This window comes from Dasypus novemcinctus, chromosome 16 (assembly GCF_030445035.2).
Source record: "Dasypus novemcinctus isolate mDasNov1 chromosome 16, mDasNov1.1.hap2, whole genome shotgun sequence".
Classification (NCBI taxonomy): Eukaryota; Metazoa; Chordata; class Mammalia; order Cingulata; family Dasypodidae; genus Dasypus; species Dasypus novemcinctus.
The window spans coordinates 82,559,706-82,579,434 of NC_080688.1; the positions used below are offsets into that span (position 1 = coordinate 82,559,706).

Sequence of the window (19,729 nt, forward strand, 5' to 3'; positions counted from 1 at the left end):
AACTGTCTTCATATAACAAGTTCTGGGAGAATGACTCCAGAAACTTAACTAGGTTTCTTTTACTGGTAAAAATTACAGGGTTAGTGATGCAGCTGTTCTCAAGGTGCTAGGAGTCCATCTCATTGTTTCCTTCTCTTGACCAAGGCTTCCTTGGCCCAAGGCTCTTCCATTTGACCATCAAGGTGGAAGAAGAGAGTCCCAAGAGCAGTGAAGTGTCCAGGTGCCAAGCTTATGCTTCCTGGCCCTGCTGCATAACTGGGCCCCACCTCCTCCTGGTGGTCAAGGTCTATAAGTCCTACTAGGACAATGACTCCTCTCCTTGTCTGCTGGTCTCTTGCTGCTAGGAGTCCAAAATGGGGAAAGAGGGATGGCCATAGAGTGTGAAGCTGGCGGGAGCCCTGGTGTAGAACTGGGAACCAACATTCCCAAGGGGTAGCAGTAAGAGTGAAGCTAAGCAGGGACAGTCCCATTTTAACTCTTTGGTTAGAGTTATTGTGTATTCCACCTACCCCAAGAAGCTGTGTGACATTGACAAGGTGGCTGTGCAGCAGAGAGCAAGTTTTCATACAAGTGGTAATTGTTTGAGGGATGACAGCTTCCAACACACCCACCAGTTGGGAGAATGAGTGCTTTATTCCTTAGGTAGAGGGATGGCAGTTCTCAGTGACATAAGCATGGCTCCACTAGGGTTTAATCACAGAAGTTTAACTGATGTCATAAATATTGACTTCGTTCTACTACCCACATCTGTTCTTGTTTGCTTTAAATTTCCAACTTTTTATCATAAAGACAGAGTAATTAAAAAATTAATGTTTATGAGCATACATAAGTCAATTCTGTGGGAAATAATTAGCATGCCAACAAAACAGCATCATAGATACTCTCATTTAAAGTTCTTACTCTTTGTTTGTGACTCTGGCCATTATTAACATCATGTAAATATAAGCAGGGCATTTTGTTGTTCTTAGTTTTATCTTTCTGGCCCAAGAGGTTGCTCAGAGCCTAAGGGGCATCCTTGCGTCTGAGTCATGTAAACTTCTATGCAGAAAATATGGTTTATATTAATAACGGGCTGTAACTTTGCATCTATAAAACATACTCCCACCTTATACTCCACAAATTAGCTTCTCACTTTTTTTTTCAGTTTCCTGAAACATAATTATTACAAAAAAAAATAAAAGGAAACTTGCTATCATCCACCATGGAAAAAGTCATTTTAAAGTGGCTTAGGCTTTAAGTATAGCCATTATTTTAAGTATCAACACATCACCACGTACTGAATACACACATATTTACTCTAGATTTTTCCCTTGTGCCATCTGTGGTTAGAGAAAGGACAATTCTCTTTTAAGTAAAATGTATAAACAAATCATGACATAGTGTAAATTTTTCCAACAACTATATAAAAAGAAATTATAAACACAGTGTACTTAACAGTGATGAACTGTTTTGAGCAGTAACATCATTCCTACAAACAGGTATGTGTGCAAATGATGCTATTTGTTAGACCAGTAGTTTTCAACCTGGGATGCTGGTTGAAAACATAGATTCCCAGCCCCAATTCAAAGGCATTCTGATTCTATAGCTTTAAGGCTGAGCCCAGGAATTTGCACTTAACCAACATCCAACATATGTTGGATACAGGAGACCCACATATTAAGCTTCAAAAAGACCCAGCAAAACAGTAAGTAAAAGTCAGTGAACTAGTCTGTAGTCTTTTAAAAATGCTTAATTATTTAAACCGATTATTACAGGATGTAGATTATACTATATCTGTGCTCTAAGCCCTCTTTATAAATCACAGATCAAAATTATTCTCGATTATAAATTAGTAGATTCCACATATTATTTGGTTGCTAGAATATCCATTAAAAGCAATTTATTCCATCATTAGTCAAGTTTCTTCCTGGAAGTTAAGTCCCTTTGTTCACTATTTGGCCAACTCTTAGTAATAGCCTTCTTGTCTTAATGTAAATATCATTTCTTCAAAAAGCACTTGCCTGACTACCTGGACTGGGCTTGGACTTACAGCCCTGTGAATTCTTGGTACCCATTGGATGCTTTCCCATGGTCATCACAAATGCAGTTTGCTTAACCTTCTGCACTGACTGCCTACCACCCTGTAAGCTCATGGAGATGGGTCTGTTGGGTTCAACACTTTGGGCTCTCCTATGCCGCCCTGTCCCTTTGCACCTTCGCCATATACCCTGCATAGAATATACATCCCATACATAATTTAATAGATGAATAGTATGTGTTGAGTGTCTAGATGAAGTATGGCACAAGTAAACAGAAATAGGCTAGGTTTGAATTCTGTTTAATCTATCAGGTCAATGCAGTTTTGGCACCAGGATAATGACAAGTGTATACGTCTAGTCCAGGTTGCTAGTACTTTTAACTTGGTACTTTCAAAAACAGGTAAAGGGGCACTTTTAATTTGTAAGAATAAAGATTCCAGAGAGAATTAATAGGACAAACACTAGATACCCAATAGAGAACAACCAAGACAAAATGTATTAAATGTCTATCACCAAATTACAAACACACGAATATTCTCTGTGGATTTGGAGTAAACCATCTGGCCCCCTTACCAGAGTTTGATTGGTCAGAGCAGTTGTTGAGTGGCCTCGTTGCTGTCTGTCCTCCTTTTGGGCTACCTTCTTTTCTTTGTTCATTCTCTTAGTTCTCTGTCATCTCTGGCCTTCTGTGTTTGTCCCTTTTTCTTGTCCACATTCTGACCTGAGTCACCATGATCCTTGCATCAGAACTGAGAAGATAATGTAGAGAATTCTGTCTTTAAATTATAGAACTGTTAAAGTTTTCTTCCCCAAATGCAGACTCCAGAATTATGTTTCCATTGTTTTAACTTAGGTGTTCCTCTTTTCAAATGCAGAAAACTTCAGGAAATATTTTACAAACACACTCTACAGTAGCCCTCTGCAAAGTGTACCTGAATGCCTTGTGTAAAGCGGCAAGTACAGAACATCGGTGCATGTCTTCATTGTGGCCTCTACTGAGGGCCTTCGGCCTCTGGCCACTGTGTCCCATCCTTCCCTCATGTTAGCACAGGAAAGAGAGTTAGACTAATTATTGCCTCTGGGCACTTAAAAGAGCTTTCACCTGAGGTTTATTCTTTGGCCCAGGGCTTGCAAACCATCTGTGGTGAAGGACTGTTTGTTGTGGTGGTGTGTGTTTGTGTGCTTTTTTTTTTTAATTTTCAGTCTTTTGTGACCTGCTACTTTTGTAAAAGATCATGAAAATGAATTACTTAAAGGAAATCAATCCCAATTTTTTTCATCATTATTAAGCTCAACAGACATTAAGTCAATCTGTAAAATTACCATATTTGTAATTTACTAGGTCCTCCTTGTCTAGTTCTGTACTTACTTCGACTCAGATCTGTAACACCCAGTTCTGGGCTGTGCTGGGTTTTGCTGCCCCAGCTTCCTGTCACAAGCATTTCCAGCTCGATCGGCCTAGATTTAAAAAGAAGATTAGAAGTATCTTCCTGAGAAAAAAGCGTGCTCTTTCTAGGATTTGCTTTTTAATTGCTTCGGGCCCACTATGTGGAGTTTACAGCCCAGTGAACACCGTGGCCTGTTCACCATTATGGTAGGACAGGATGAGATCTTGGCTTCAGTTCCGGATCGCGTGACTCAAGGCAGGTTTCCTAGGTGATTTTAAAGTTTTGGATCTGGCCTGGAGTCAGTGATGGGAGATAGGGTGAGATTAGGGCTGTGGACTTCACTTAGGGAGCTGCACGTCGCCATGTGGAATAGACAGTGCTTTGGTCCCTGATGAAATGGCCGTGGTTCTGATGTGAAGCTGTGCGTAGCCATGCCGTCGGCACAGGTGTGCCACCTTTCACACAGAAGCTAATTATTTCCCACTAAGTAGTGAAGAGAGTTCTATTGCACCACCACATGCAAATGTATGTGAAGATAGAATATTACACTTTACAAAACTTCCAAATTCCTTCATTTTACCCTCTTATAAGTCTTCAAGTCCAAGTGTACCAGTCCAGATCCTGATATGCTACAGACTAATAAACTGGGATTTAAGAGCAATCGAGGCAACACAATAAAAAGTAGAGGGGAGATCCAGCAGCTACACATTGCAGCACCTTTTGCACTGACCATACAGTTGTACCACTCAGCTACTGAGTGAATGAATGTTTATCACCACTGAATTACCATAGCCTTCTCTGAGAATGAAAGCAATCTGAAAAGGCCCCTCCATTCATTTTACTTACTGTTGGTTGAAAAAATGAAATGAGATTTCCTTGGCAATTTTAACCTTACCTAAGCACTTCCTGAATTGCATCCCTTTCTTTTATTACTCTATACTAATTAATAGCTATGCTTCTTAAACCATGCATCTTCATCAGAGTTGCTTCACAAGGAAATCATATTCCATTACTCTGGACCACAATGATAATTATAAATTAGGAATACTTCAACCAGAAAGAAATGACTCATACACTTGTTTTCATCTGTAATATTTCTTCAACAGCTTGATAATTACAGGATACCTAGGTGGCATGTAGAAAATATTAAAAAGCATAATGATAAAAGAAAACTTGTGTGTAATGTGTATATTCAAGCTGTTTTATTTCTGCCAATTATTGTTTAGATTCACCCTCTTATAATTTTTAGCTTATAAATAGTCAGCAAAAGTAAATGACATGAATCCTAAACATCTGCAATGTATTTTTGAACATTAAAAATCAGGAATCTATAAAAACTAAATAAGTAGTAGAAAATTCATCTCATTTCCTTTGCTAATATTTAATATAAATCTTTCTCAGATTGATTAATGTGCTTCTAAAAAAGTACGTGTTTTTTTACCCTGCCACCATCACTCCATTTTTGAACAAAAAATGTATTATAATAAATGTTTAGCAGTATACAGTTTTTACTCCTATAACAATGCATTTTATATCCTTTCCTATTTAAATATTCATTACAAGAAAATATGAAACTATGATTATTTCCATCCTCATCACACAAATGTCAGAGACCATCAGGTTTTTTGTTTCTTTTAGTGTCAAAGTAATGATAAACATCTCTTTCCCTTTTTGTGTGTGTGGGACATGAAAATTAAGCATGTTCTAAAGGCAAAACATTAAAAGCACAACCCCTTATAGTCTACTATTTACCTTTCTGGAGCATTCTACTGTATATCTCAGGAGGTAGTCATCAGAGTTCAGTGAAATCCAAGTATGGGTATTTTTGTCTCCATTTTAGGGAGGAGGAGACCACGAGAGAGAGAGAGAGAGAGAGTGAAGATAAAATCAGTACAAACAAATAACAAAACTCAGTTTAGAGGTACGCAGAGGGAAGAAAAGTTGATCAATGTATGCATTTGATTTTTTACCTCAGGCTTTGTTAAAGTAAGGGCTATTTCCCATTTTCAGACTATCTTGAAGCAGATGGATTGAAAGTGCCAAAGCAAGTAGTTTCTTATCAACCATCGCTGGTTAAATGGATGATAGGAAACAGTAAGAATCCAGTGCATAGATCTGTTTTCAGTTTTGGTCTCTACAAACTTTAAGTTAAAGAAAATGGTGGATTAAAAAAACTATCAAGGACTTAGAGATTCTGCCATATAAAGACGTGTACTAAAACCCTTGTTTGGGTGTGGAGGTGGGTGTGCGTGAGAAGCACTCTACAAGAACTGGGAAACAGGAATAAGCAATCCTGTCTGCCCCTCTGAGGGCTCCATCTCCTGCGGAACACAGTTGTGCGGCCTGTGCAAATGGGCAAGTACGAAGCACCATGCCAGGTGTTACCACGTAAAGGGGTACCCAGGCTGCTAAACGCAGTGTAAGGATAAGTGAGGACAAACTAAAGACACAGCGTGGGGTTTTTAAAAAAAGGGTTTCGCTTTGTTTAGATTTTTGCCTAATTCTGTTGAAACTTAAAATGATAGAAATTGAAATAAAGCATCAACCACTGTTTTACAGAGTAGACAGTAAGTTTACTAAATTTAATCCAACAGCCTGCTTATTGAGAATGTGGAGTATGGTGATAAAGAAGAGTCATGACACAATGACACAGTTCTTAAGGAGCTTGGAAATTAAAGGGGCTGGATTTGAAAACAACTAAACCAGATTTTCAATATAAAAAAGAATGAAATGTATTCTCTTTTAGAAATTCAAACAACATGCTATGAAATAAAATTAGGAGAACTGGTAAGGCTTCAATGGAAGGGAATGTGCAGTGAGCTGAGTTGGATGCCACTTGGCAGAATGATGACAAAGGACGTGTTGAAAGTATGAAAATGCCCACTGTACTGGGCAGCAGTGATGAGTCCATCCAGCCTGGAGCAAGATGTGCACTATGAGACGTGAACCGGTGGGGCTAAGGAGACAGCAAATGTCCAGGCTGAGTGCCATGCTTAGAACTGGGGTTAAATCCTTAGTTTATAGGCAAAAATAAATATATTCAAGAAGGGTGTGACATAATTTAATGTATATTTTAGGAAGCTAATTTCTGATGAGTAGTATGACAGGTAGAAACCCTGAGTTATAAAAAGTACAGAATAATTGGGAAATTTTATAATAGTGCTCAAGTGAAGATTATAAGATTCAGAACTAGGATCATATCGGAGAATGGAAAGAATGGGTTGGATATGTCAGAGACAATTGATGGGAGGGGCTCTCACCCAGCAGGAATGGAAAAACCAGAGTGAACTGTTAAGAAACTTCTCATTTCTCACAGTATGTCTAAAGCATGCTTTGCTTTCCTGGCCTGGATAGATTAGCCTGAGTCCAGTCCAGTTTGATATTTCTTAGTGTCATCATACACAGTCCTGACATAATGACATGTAGGTCAATAATGATTGCACCTCCCTGATTGCACCTACCTTTTGTCTTAATTTGAGCTGGAATCAGCTAAGTGTCCTGTGCACCTCAGTTTTGGTTGTCATTTGCAAAATTATTCTTTACTGTAAATATTTACTTTGGAGTCACAACAAATTCATTGAAGGAACCCAGACAGTTAAAGTGAGTTTTGTCTGGTGATTAATGAATTGACATTTTATTTTTGTTATTCTTTGGACTAGTCATAGAATCACCTTTATACTGTGGTATTTGCAGGTGAAATAGACATAATGTCTTGAGTGCTGCTTTGCCCAAATAGAATGCAAATATTTGAGGTTGTGTTTTAAATTTATTATTTATTGATTACCATATTGGGAAAGCATAGAATATTTGTTTTCCTAACGATAGATTTTCACCATGAAAAGTATTTTTCCACTGTTTATAATGACCAATTTTCACAAAGATGTGTGAGATATGTGTGTGTACATATGCACATGTCCACATATGTTTTCAATGCTTGCATAGACCAATGTGTCAGCTTAAGAGTGTCATCTCATAGTTCTACACTTGGCAACATTTTTTGTCTTTGCTGAGCATTCTTTTTCAGCACCAAGAGCTAGCATTTTTCACTGATAGCTTGGTTTTCATTCCACAAATTAAGATTGGTAGAGTACACATAGCCTCACAGATTAATATCTGAATGCGTCCTATAATTACATATCTTTTCTTAACATTTCAAAGTTGGCCATCCACTTTTCACTGCAATTGCTCATACTAAACTTGGAAGGACACTGAGCTTAGACTCAAAGCAATTTTCTGCTTGGGAATTTTGGCAGCGATCACAAGCTTACTGATGGTCCCAGCTGGGAGAAAATTGTTAGTGATGGAGAGGACAGTAAAGCCCAGGGCGCCAGAAACCAAGTGTGTGTGTGTGGCAGGGGCGGGAGTGGGGGAAGAACGTGGTGGAAAAGAAGGAATCTGATCACTGCGTGATTGGAAAAACAGCACTATGAAACTGCTACTCTTTCGCTTTTAGGCTGTAGGTAATGGAGAACCATGTACACATCATCATATAAGGTGCAGCAGCAGAGGTCAAGGTGAAGGTCACTGTTAGGATATAATGGGTTTTATACATTCAGGGATACTGTATCCTCTCTCAAGTTCCTGGAATACCCGAGTTACATTGCATCCCCACGTCATGAAAATAGGAATCAGTTGACAGGAATTAGTTAATGAATTTTAAGGACTGGTTCTGTAAATGGAGATCCTCAGTGCAATCTCGAAATGAAGTAAACCTGGGATTAAAGACAAAGACCTAATTTTACTTATATTACAGTCATCTAGGTGCTGCTTTAACTGTTCTGACTTCAACTGGCCTTAGCATGTAGAAAAGCCCAACTAGTTGCTGTGGGACTGAGCACCAATGAGGGGAGGGCAGGCTTAGGAGGGCGGGGTGAGAAGAAGCTGTGGGGAGAGCTTGAAGCAGTGGTGGCTCAAGAGCAACTTTTTTCTCACCTGTAATCCGTGTTTATCTCAGGTCTCACGTTGTTGCTATGTAGTGTTTAGTATGACAGAGGTTTTTGTGGATATGTCAGGAAAGGAGTCTTCTGGTACGTCATAAAATGCCTTGATGGAAACCAGAAGTACCAAGTTTCTTTAATCCTTGAGGATGTGATCAGGTGTCCTTCTTTGCCCTCATTCTCCTTTGCAGCTTTGGATCCTCGTGCCTCAGGTGCTAGCAGCTTCTCTCCTGGAGGCAGGGTGGTGGTGGAGGGAGTGGAGGCTCACTAGGACTTTTCCACCAGGCTGCTGGGTTTTGGAATCCCAGTGCTGCTGCAGACAGCTGGCTGTGTGAGCTCAGACAAGGGACTTAGCCTTTCTCTGCCTCCGTTTCCTCATTGTAAATAGGGAGAACAAGGCAGCTGTGAGACTTACTGTGTGGTGAGCCTGGCACCCATGAAGCTCTCGGTAATTAAATCTAAATAATTCTCAGCTTTCTTGCTTCTTCAGTAAGGAAAATATATGTGTAATAGTAACCACGAGAATGACAAGAAAATGAAATAACCCACAATATGTCAAGAACATCCTTTGCCCATATGTGGGGTAGGCATGTGGAATGTGGGTCCACTGGCTCAGCCTACGCTGAACTCATTTAAATTATATCTTGTGCCAGAAATTCATTTTTGGTATTATTTTGTTCTGACTGAATACTATAGAAACCAAAGGATAAATCAAGAATTTAAATACCCTGAAGCAGAGTATAAACACAGCTGTTACAGTACAGTGAAAGAACCACTTACAGAAATCCATGGTGCAAAAAGCTCCATCTTCCACAGCTTCCATGGAGGTCTGAAAATGTGCTCTATGCACACTTCCCTGTGTAGTTTTCTCTATTTTATATTTTAGTACCTTGTCTTTTAAAGAATGCAAATGTCATTCTATAGGGCAGTGAGAAAAGAAGCCCTTATTACTTAGAAAATTGGGTTTTTTCATTCACATTAATGGGTTTCCAGACTGAGGGTTGGGCTATTGTTGAAATGACAGATTGAGTAGTGTGTTTCCCAGGTTATGAAGTTCAGGAAAATGTGTAATTATTTCTGAGTTTCCTAAGGTTCCACTGTTCAACATTATGTTCTGACATACAGCAGGGACAGTTCCAGATATGAAATGCAAATCAGGCAGTGCTGCCCTGCTGCTGGTGCCGAGGTTAATCATGCAAATCTAATGCGGTTCGTGGTATTTCAAGAAAGGTTTTCGTTGAAGTCTCAGGCACATATTGATTTAAAATTCCTACTTCAGAATGCGGTGTAATTTTTCTAGCTTCAAAATTTAAAATACAGAACGTCATCTGGACACTGATTTAGTGACTGGACATCCATCCATCCTTGTTAATCATGTAAAGGTGTGGGAGTGGGGGGGAGGTGGCAGGGAAGGGCACCCTTAAAGCGTGGGAATTTCTGAGCATATTAAAGGATACACTAGGTCTAAATTTACAACTGTTCTATAGCAAGTCCCTTTGCTTGGAATAAGATCAAATCAACCAATTAAACATTTTTACTGAATGTCTGCTCTGTTCAAGGAAGATGGCTAAAACTTGCAAGAACAGATCAAATCAAAAATAACACTCCAACAAGTTCCTAACTCTGGGGAGGATGTAAAATACCTTTGGAATTGAGACTGTTTACAGGAAGAAATGAAATTGTCTTGCTCACAAGTGCAAGCTGACACATTCTAATAGCCTTTCTGCTGTGCACAATAAGCGTTCAGCTTATCTTTCCAAGAACAATAAAATTTCATGTCCTGCTGCCTGACATAAGAATTATTTTTACATATCGCCATATCACTGGCTCTCTTGTAAGTTAATCTCATCTCACATGAATTTTTCACCAGCTTCACTCTGATGTTGATAAAGGAGATGGTTCCATCAAATACATCTTGTCAGGCGAAGGGGCAAGTTCCATTTTCATTATTGATGAGAACACGGGGGACATTCACGCGACCAAGAGGCTGGATCGCGAGGAGCAGGCCTACTACACGCTGCGGGCACAGGCGCTGGACAGGCTCACCAACAAGCCCGTGGAGCCCGAGTCGGAGTTCGTCATCAAGATCCAGGACATCAACGACAACGAGCCCAAATTTCTGGATGGCCCGTACACTGCAGGGGTTCCCGAGATGTCTCCGGTCGGTAAGTGCAGACCACTCTGCTCTCGCAATCAGTATCCAGGTTTGGGCGGTTTGTGTTGAACGTTAAATCATTATAGGTACGGACTGAAAAATCATGTTAGGATAGTGAGAGTCGGGGTGAGAGGAAAGTTGGAGATACGCCAGTAGCCAGTACCCAAATCCTATTAATTCAGCATGTTATCTCATTTAGATGGAGAATTCGAAAATTCTTCCATGTACGCAGCCGCCTCAGTGTCTTCAAGAAAATGTCTTACATTTCCTTTTCACTGTAACACTTAAAATTGCTCTTAAAAAATTAAAATTATGCCTAAAATGGTGAAAAACAGATGCAGCCCTGTCCAGGTTACCAACTGGCTAGCCAGGCTAACATTCAGATCAATACGCTTATAGTAAGGGTGCTTGGACCAAAGTCCATTCACATGCCACCATCTTTTTGTAACTTCTCTGGAAATTATAAAATGAAATGCATGAAAATTTGTAGAGAATTTATGATAAGGTAATGGTATACTCAGTTTGTGACATGTAAAAAAATAATGAAGCTTCTTTTACTCGAAGGTCTTTGACATTGCTCTATTACTAAATAAAGAACAAACACTGACATGCACACTATCTTAAATAATGTAAATTCTTCTTTCATTTCCCTATTTTCAGATCCCCTGGAATAGTTTTCAGCCAATAATGTAATTTAAACCAGGACAGCCTTATAAAGCAATTTAATAAGTATGGCCCTGAAATAGAGATCAGTTGGTTTATATATTTATTTACTGTTGTTTTTTTAAGTATTGAAGGAGGGAGTTTATTGAAAATAATAACCAATCTTGTAATTAACAAAGGAAAATTTTAGTCAATATGATTTATTTAAATAGAGGTCTTTTCATTCTTTTACTCATTCCTTCAATGATTCTACTATGCCAGGGAATGGGGCTACAAAAACATGTATTATGTGTGCCCTTTTAGGGAATGACAGTTTAGTGGCACTAAATTTCTGTTATTACCAGCAGATGGAAGAGGGAAAATTATTTAGGGGTGCAATGGCTCTCACTGCTAAAGAAATTCAAACTGAAAATGAGTCAGAAAAATAAATGCCTGTGGTTAGGACAAATGCTGAATCATGATGGCGGCAAAATAGCGAGCACATTTGTAAATATTTCTGCTTTGACCAGGTGGGGTTAGTCACACTTTCTCCTACCATCCCAGCCTGCAGACAGCTTCTGCTGTTGTCCCTAAGCAGTGGCAGCAGCAGCAGTAGCAACAAGATTTTGGAAGTTTCTGAAAAGGAAAAGTCACTTTCCTGCTGAAATTAGCAATGCACTTAAAAAGAACATCATAAAGAAGCAATATTTGAGTATGCTTGAGCAGCTCTGTATAAATACAGTGGGGTTTGGGGCATTCTCCACTGACTTCTTAGAGTTTTTCTTTGGTTTATGAATAGTAGAGTATATCTGTGCAAGTTGGGTTAATGTGAACTTTTCATTTTAGAGACTCAAAGATGTACTGTGATTTTGATTTTGATGGTACCTCTCTGATACCAAGCAGTGTCATACTTATTATACTCACTTGTAAGTTATTTTAGTTGTTTGTTCAATTCAAATTGGTTCAGCAAATTTTAGAAAATGTTTCTTACAGGACTTCAGGGTTTAAATTGACATTAATTCAGCACATTCTGGAGTTAAAATCAAAATGAGAATTTAGAAAAATGTGTACATAAAATATATTATGTGGATTCATATTGAGTCATAGATTATCAAAGTGGTTTTTTATTTTATTTTATTTTATTTTTTTAAGAAAGTGTTTAATTATAACCAAATAGATATAATAGCTACAAAGCAGTATGATATATATAATTTATATGCTCCTTACATTTCATATTCAGGCTACTTTTTATTGAATGCTAAATAGTTATTAGATTTAAAATGCATTTGTTCGGCATTAGGACTCGTAATTCATTACCAAAAGAGTAGTGGAACGCATGGAAGCTCTAAAGTTATCTAAAATATGTATATATAAATTAGTTGATGAACACTTCAAATAATATATCATGGGATCTGTACAGAACAAAATTTACCGAAGGGTAGTTTTGATTATTTTGTTTAAAATTGTGTAAATCAATACTTAAACATCACCAGAATTAATATTTCTGTACAGATAATCTATGCTTTATGTATAGTGAATTAGCAGTCATTTTTCTAACACTTGAAAATAATCTAAATTGAATTGAAAACGTTTTTTAAAAATAAATCTTTCACCATTTTGGTCCCACAAGACATTCATAGGAGACAGTAACTTAAGTATATCAAATTAAAAAAAGTTCAGAATTTTAAAAATGGTGCCGTACGTAAAACTTAATAATTTTCACTCAATTTAAAAAAAAGATTTGGTAAGGGATCATAGGATGGAAAAGAGAATGGATTTTAATGAAAATGACTTATGAAATGTTTAAGGCATTAAAAAAGGCAAAGTCTGTGGGAATATATCTGAAAGAGGTATTAAATTCAAAATTTTGTACTTTCAGGAAATTATTGGTAGCACTTTAGGACTGTAAGAGAATACATAAAAAAGGGCTCTAGTCAATGAGATTCTCCCCTCCTTATCATATAGAATGTAAATGATATATGTACTTAAATATATAAAGTAAGCAAACACGAGTTTCTAACATTTTGAAGATTGCGTTCCAAATGGACAACAGAAAGAACAGATCAGAAAATGCTTTCCACTTGGAATAAATGAATGCATATTAAAATAAACACATGTAACACAATATTCTATGATAGTGAATAAACCCTGACCTAATATAATGCAATTTTTAAAGTTTGCCATGCTGCTCCTTTTTGGGAAAGTTTAAATTTTTCATTTCAAATTTAAAATGAATTAATTGAAATAAGTAATAAAACATGTTACCAAAAATACAAGATAGCCACCTAATGTCAAGTTAAATGGATCAGTCAAATATTCTTACTACAATTAACGTAGTGTTGGTTTCTGTCTGGCTCTACTTACTTACAGTAGTGAAATACAGTCAATGACTTGAGCTGTCCAAGGTGCTGTTACACTGTCTCCTGGATGAGACTTATGGGAGCTGCTGTTGATAAGACCTAATTTGACCCTGATGAATGAGAGGCCTAAAATTTGAATCCCTTTCAATTCTGAGTAGATCCAGATCTGAAGTACATGCCCAATCTAATTTTTTGGCCAACATATTTTCATTTCCCTAAATACTCCTGAAGTTTTTTTGTAAGTGGGTATAATCTTTTCAGGTTTGCCTTATAAAAAAAACATGTCTCAATTTTTCCTATACCTTGAAACAAGAGAAATGCAAAAATCACATATAAACCAAGTGTAAATTGCAGCATTTTGTGATTTCTGACATCGTGTGCCATTTGAAAGTGCTCAGTCCAATGACTCTTGCATTGGTGCGCAGGGACTTCAGTGGTACAAGTCACCGCGACCGACGCTGATGATCCTACCTACGGGAACAGTGCCCGAGTGGTCTACAGCATCCTGCAAGGACAGCCATACTTTTCTGTGGAACCAAAGACAGGTAAAAATCGAATTGTGACACTCCTTGTAGAGACATGATTTATATCTTGGTTTAGAATTTTTTGTTTTTTTATGATATTTGGCACTGGTAGCAGACACTGTATTTTAATTTTATGCTCCTCTCAATATGTATAATTCGATAATAGCATTTATAGAGCTATTTAATTATTTATTCAGTAGTTATTTATAGGATGATCATATTTATTAGAATGTTTTATTAAATTTATCAGTAATTCTACTAAGCTTAATCACAATATTAAATGTTAAAATATTTCAGCTAGTCTTATGTGTAAGGAAACTGTGGTATTGACTCTTACATTTTTTTGTTTTCTCTCATGAATTCACTTAGGACACATTATTAAAGGAAAATGTAAATCTCAAACAGAAATCCCCTGCCATGTAATTGAAGAGTTAATAGGTTCAGTATATGCTTCCAGAGGTTGGTTTTTCTCAGGAAAATTAATTTAAACCTAACAATTACAATGATGATCGCTAAATCAAAACCTAAACTTAAAAGCTTATTTTTTTTAATTTTAGGAAAAATCTTTATACTGTGTTTCAAGACTGCCTGGATAGAATATTTACATGGTTGGATGGTTTGGTCAGTTTTATTTTTAAGCTGAAATGGTATCTATTAAGTAAGACTGTAAACTAGAATTTTGTTATCTTGGTTACAAAATAGTATTTTAATCTAGTCCTCTTTTCTGTCTCTGTGTGCCTAGATGGTTATTAGGGAAATAGGTGTGTGATTTATTCTCTTCATTACTGTGGAAATCCAAAATGTCTCCGTATTATTAAAAAATTTTCTATTAACATGGAGTAGAATTCTTGCTCAAATATCTATGTTTGAAATTTTGCATATTTGATATATACTTATACTTATGATCCTAAATGAATATCTGAATGCCCTTGATCCTATTTTCCATATTTACAAAAATGACAATATTAATTCATTCTCAAATCATTGTGGAGGTTAGATACTTCAATAACTTTGGAGAATGAGTTATAATGTACATGAATAGAGAAATCCCAGCTTATTATTCATTAGAATTTTCATAGAGATTGCAGTGCATTTATTTATACTAGTGGTATAAATAAATTTAGTGGTAGAGTTTGGAAACCACCTGGAAAATCTAGTAGAGAAGGAACAGTTCTGATTAAGCAAGTATTGGAGAAGAAGGAAATGAAAGGATTTGATTTACAATGTGAATTCTGAGAATATAGAAAGTGTGCTGGTGGTTGATTTAATGACAGATCTGAGAAAGCTTAATTCAAACACCCACCCCTTCCCATATATATCTACTCTTTACAATCTAGAAAGACATTGACAGGTTTCTGACAATTTTCTCACAAATTATACACGCCTGCATTATATAACTGGTTCAAAAATAGCATGTACTAATCCCAAGGGTTAAATATTTTGCTGCTAATAATGATTGGCTTGCAGTTTTAGCTTGGCTGTCAGATAATAGGATTTTCCTGTGTAGGAAAAAAGCATCACTGATTCATGATCAACTGGGCTGTATTTTATATCATGGCATGATATATCATTTGTACTTCCAACTTAACTTTCATTTAGGAATCCAGAGGATCATATAGTATAAGAGGTGAAAAATTTTCAGTGTAATTTTTTTTAATGCTGTTGAACATGTTTATTGTTGAGACTTTTTTTTCCTATGGCAATTAAAAATCTGGGCATTTTTGTGCTCTCTGCTATTTTGCTAAGTCATTTAATGGAGAAAACATTACTTGAAAGAAAAAATAAATTGCATTTTTCTTACCAATCTGAAAGTTTTTGATCCCTAAGGGTACAGAGAGCTGCAAATCAAGTTCCAGTTCATCTTTCTTATGTAATGTCAGTCTGATTCTTATCTAGGTGAGAAATAAATGGCATTATTTTCTGCATCTCCAAATCTGAGAGTTTGGGGGAAGAAAGTAAAATATTTGACAGGACAAATGTTGAAAATATATCAAATAGAGAATATGTAAAAATAGACCCCATCCATCACAGTTAGGTGCAATTTTATAAGTTTAACTTCTCAGAAAGTAGCATGGTTAATAGCTCAGAGCTCCTGTTCCACCTGTAGTATGACTTGCAGGCTGAAGGACTAGAGGGTAACTGTATTTTCTAGCCATTTAACTTCTCCATCCACAAAACTAGAATGTGAGTACCTTCACAAACTAGTACTGATGAATGACTTTGACCAGCATATGGAATGGCACAACAGAAACAACAATGCAGCAGAACAGGGTGATGTAGATTTCCATCATCTGTTTTCCTATCACCCTCAAACTTCCTGGAGACAAAGCTCTTCTGAGGAGTATTCATTATTCTGTAACCTACAAGCATATCCCTCCCATGTTCTTGTTGGATGATGGCATGTCTGGCTACAGAATTTGCAGTTCAAAATGAAAAATATGGGGGCCACTTGTTCTAAAATAATTAAGGATTTCAAGCCTTTGTCAGTGGAGTACTAGACCAAGCCTCGGGCTCTGTGTGGATCGCCATGTTTGCCCAGGTCATACACCCATGAGGGTGGTGGCCCTGGAAAATGGAGTGTTCATCACTTGTCATTTAGGAGTTTGTTCTTATTCACTGCAGGAGTGATTACAGGGTACCTGACTTTCATATTACATATGTGCTCGTTACATCATTATTTAAAGCAAGTGGTATAGCCCCCCATCCCAAATGTGCCCTCCACACACGTTCCATTCTATGGCCTGACTCACATTGTACAGGGGCATCATCTCCTCTAGGGCTTTCTGAGGATGTCCCATCGTGGGCTGCCAGGCATCCTTTCCTCCCTGATTCTTCATTTGCCTCCAGCTCTGGAGTCTTTGGTCATTCGAGAAACATCCATTGTTACTACTGTTGGCTGTTCTCCATCTCTTGATGGGCCCATGATAAGCTTCACTTAGAAATAGAGAAATCAAATAATACAAGGCTTAGACATTAGACAAATTTAGAAAGAACTACAAATGTATTAGGAAGATATTCACCTTTTTTATCTTAAGTTTAAATTAAGATGTATATCCAAAAAAAAACTTTTGATTTTAAATTTTAAAGTAGGTTGTTTTCTTTCTCCTAGAGGTTTCTTACTTAGCCCTTGAGCCCTAGTAAGAGACAAAGCTGTGGGTTTCCTCCCAGTGTGATTTACGACTGATAAATGTCAAACAGTAAAAGTACAGTACTTGATTTTATTGCCTATTTTATTAAGCCCTTTTATACTTAACATCCCAGTATTTAAATGATTATCATCAAAGGAGTAAATTTTTAAAGCCAAAAGCAGATCTTAAATGTTTATACTTATTCCAGTTTCCAAGTTCCATTGAAATTTAACCTTCAAGCACCATGAATTTTTTTTCTTAAAAGTTGGGACTACTTTATGAAGGATATATTCCTGCATGCCTCAATTTCTAAATAAAATTGTAAAATGAATGTTGTTTGAACATAATACTTATTCAATGCTTTAATTCTACAGATTTGTAAGAAATACCTCAAAATGTGTTAAGACACATTGTTTTTTAAAAATATAAACTAAGTACATTTATTTTCCCAGTGCAAATCAATTACCAAAGATGTTCACACCTGAAAATGCTTGTCTAACTGGTTCTTCATTTGCTCTCCAATTCTTTATTGAAGTTACATTGTAAGTAACTTCAAAAAATTTTGGAAATTTTATTTTAAAATTTCATTGTTTGAATGTAAAAAGAATAGGCATGGTGATCAGTATATCCCAGGATGAATTATGTTTATTCTGCTTCATGAAATACTTAACTAGGAGCTCTCCCCAGGAAAGAAGATGATATTTAGGACTCATGATGAATTCTAAAAGTGATCTTTGTTTCCCAGTCAGAATGTGCATAGAAGAGTGCTTCTTACCTAAAATATAACAACAGATCACATTATGCCTAAATATGTGTTTGTATCTTCACTAGCAAAATATTGCATTGGACTTTTTTAATGAATATACAGTGTATTTCTAAGCATCCTATAAAACAGAATATTTTAATCTTGGTAATAGACATTTTGAGATCTTTTTAAATATTAATAATTCATAGAGAAAGACAATGAACATGTAAATACACATTCACCTCATCACCAGTAACATCTCTTCTTATCCACAGGTCCATAATCCCCCAAAAGCTTTAATTCTAAAGCAGCTACCAAGAGAGCTTACATGGTCTCCAATTATTTATGTTAATAGCAAAGCAGTCAGACACACAGCTTGGATTTTCAACTGTTTTATACTTGTGTAGAGATTCTTCTGTCCCTGTCTTGGTGGTTGTCTCTTGAAGATTGTCTGTGCACTTTTGACAATGGTTGTACCAAATGGAATTATTTCATTTACAGACCCTGCCTCTTCCTAGGCAAAGACAGCCACGAAGGAACTGAGGTGTCTACTCTATAATTCTATAGACCTAACATTCCTGGAGTAGCTATGGAAAAAAATGTCATAACAAAGAGAGTTAGGAATGCAAATGGTTTCTAAAGTTGGTAAATTCAGATTACCTAGGCCATAGTTATCATAGAAGTATCATTCCAGAATTAATTACATCCCTGTGAATGTTGGTTTTTCACTGTTGAAATTCTCCATGTTATATAAGTTCATTCAAGGGAATATCTAAACATAGTGACTTGATTTCAGTCATGAGAGTCCCAGTGAGTTGAACTCTCAGTGGTATCTGTCCATGTTTGTAAAGGCCCATTTTGCCCCGGGGCATTTGGGGAACTGGATTCCTGGGGATACCCAAAACCTGCAGAATCCAGAACCCAAGGATTGTTGGGTTCCTCAAACTGGCATAGATTCCAGAAATGCCTCTTCTGTGTCAAATGTGGTAAACATATGAAATTTCTAAGAACATTCCAAGGTAATTGAATATACTTTGGAACTCTCTCTCTCTATATATATAATCATCAGTGGCTGCTTAGACATTTGAGAATCATCAGAAATTTACCCATAGATAAAAAAAACCAGACCATTATTGAGTAATGTCAATGGTAAGTTTATATTTTCTATGCATAATGCTTTCTGTAAACATGGGTAATAAATGCATGAAAGCTTCTGGGTTCCTGGGTCAGATGATGCTTCTGCAGAAAATTTCGTATTCAGAAAGCTTAAAATCTCAGCAAGTTTTTTCTCCAAAGAACTAAAATATAATTTTTCTTATCATTAATAGCTTAAACTTATTGATTGTTGAAATTAAATAAGATTGCTATCTTCTGTAAAAATCTCATGGAATTCTAGAGACCTAGCTAGACAAAATTGGCCTTTACCAGTCCAGAGGAAAACTGCTAATAATTTGCTAATTTATACATATATACTTGAGTTAATGTGGGTGTTACATAAAAAGTCACAAAACACAAATGAAACCCAATGTATGAGAATTATTTTCCAAATTTAAACTCTTTATACTTAAAAGTAAAAGCTAGCAGTTTCATACAGCGAGAAATCTATTACTGAATGTCCTTATTTAAATTCCGTTTTCTCACAATTATTTCTATCCTTGTCAAAAAATAGTTTAAAAGTTGAGGTATTTGGAAATTATCATTGCCTCCTGCATTACTTTGCAAAGTTAGTAATGAATTTTGTTTTGGAAAAAAGTGTTATTTATAGGATCAGTTGTAAAGAGACAATTAGAGGTATGAAAAATGAGTAACTTGGGCTACCAGACTTTATCCTT

At 36.6% G+C, this 19,729-nt stretch overlaps 1 protein-coding gene across 3 annotated transcripts in view; it reads left to right on the top strand.

The window, feature by feature from the left end:
- Nucleotides 1-19,729, top strand: part of CDH7 (cadherin 7) — a 130,920-nt gene that overhangs the window by 41,142 nt on the left and 70,049 nt on the right. For all 3 annotated transcript variants that reach the window (XM_058277868.2, XM_058277869.2, XM_058277871.1), the window contains exons 3-4: nt 10,214-10,508; nt 13,926-14,045. In XM_058277868.2, coding sequence (XP_058133851.1) covers nt 10,214-10,508; nt 13,926-14,045 — 415 coding nt within the window. The remainder of the gene's footprint in view (nt 1-10,213; nt 10,509-13,925; nt 14,046-19,729) is intronic.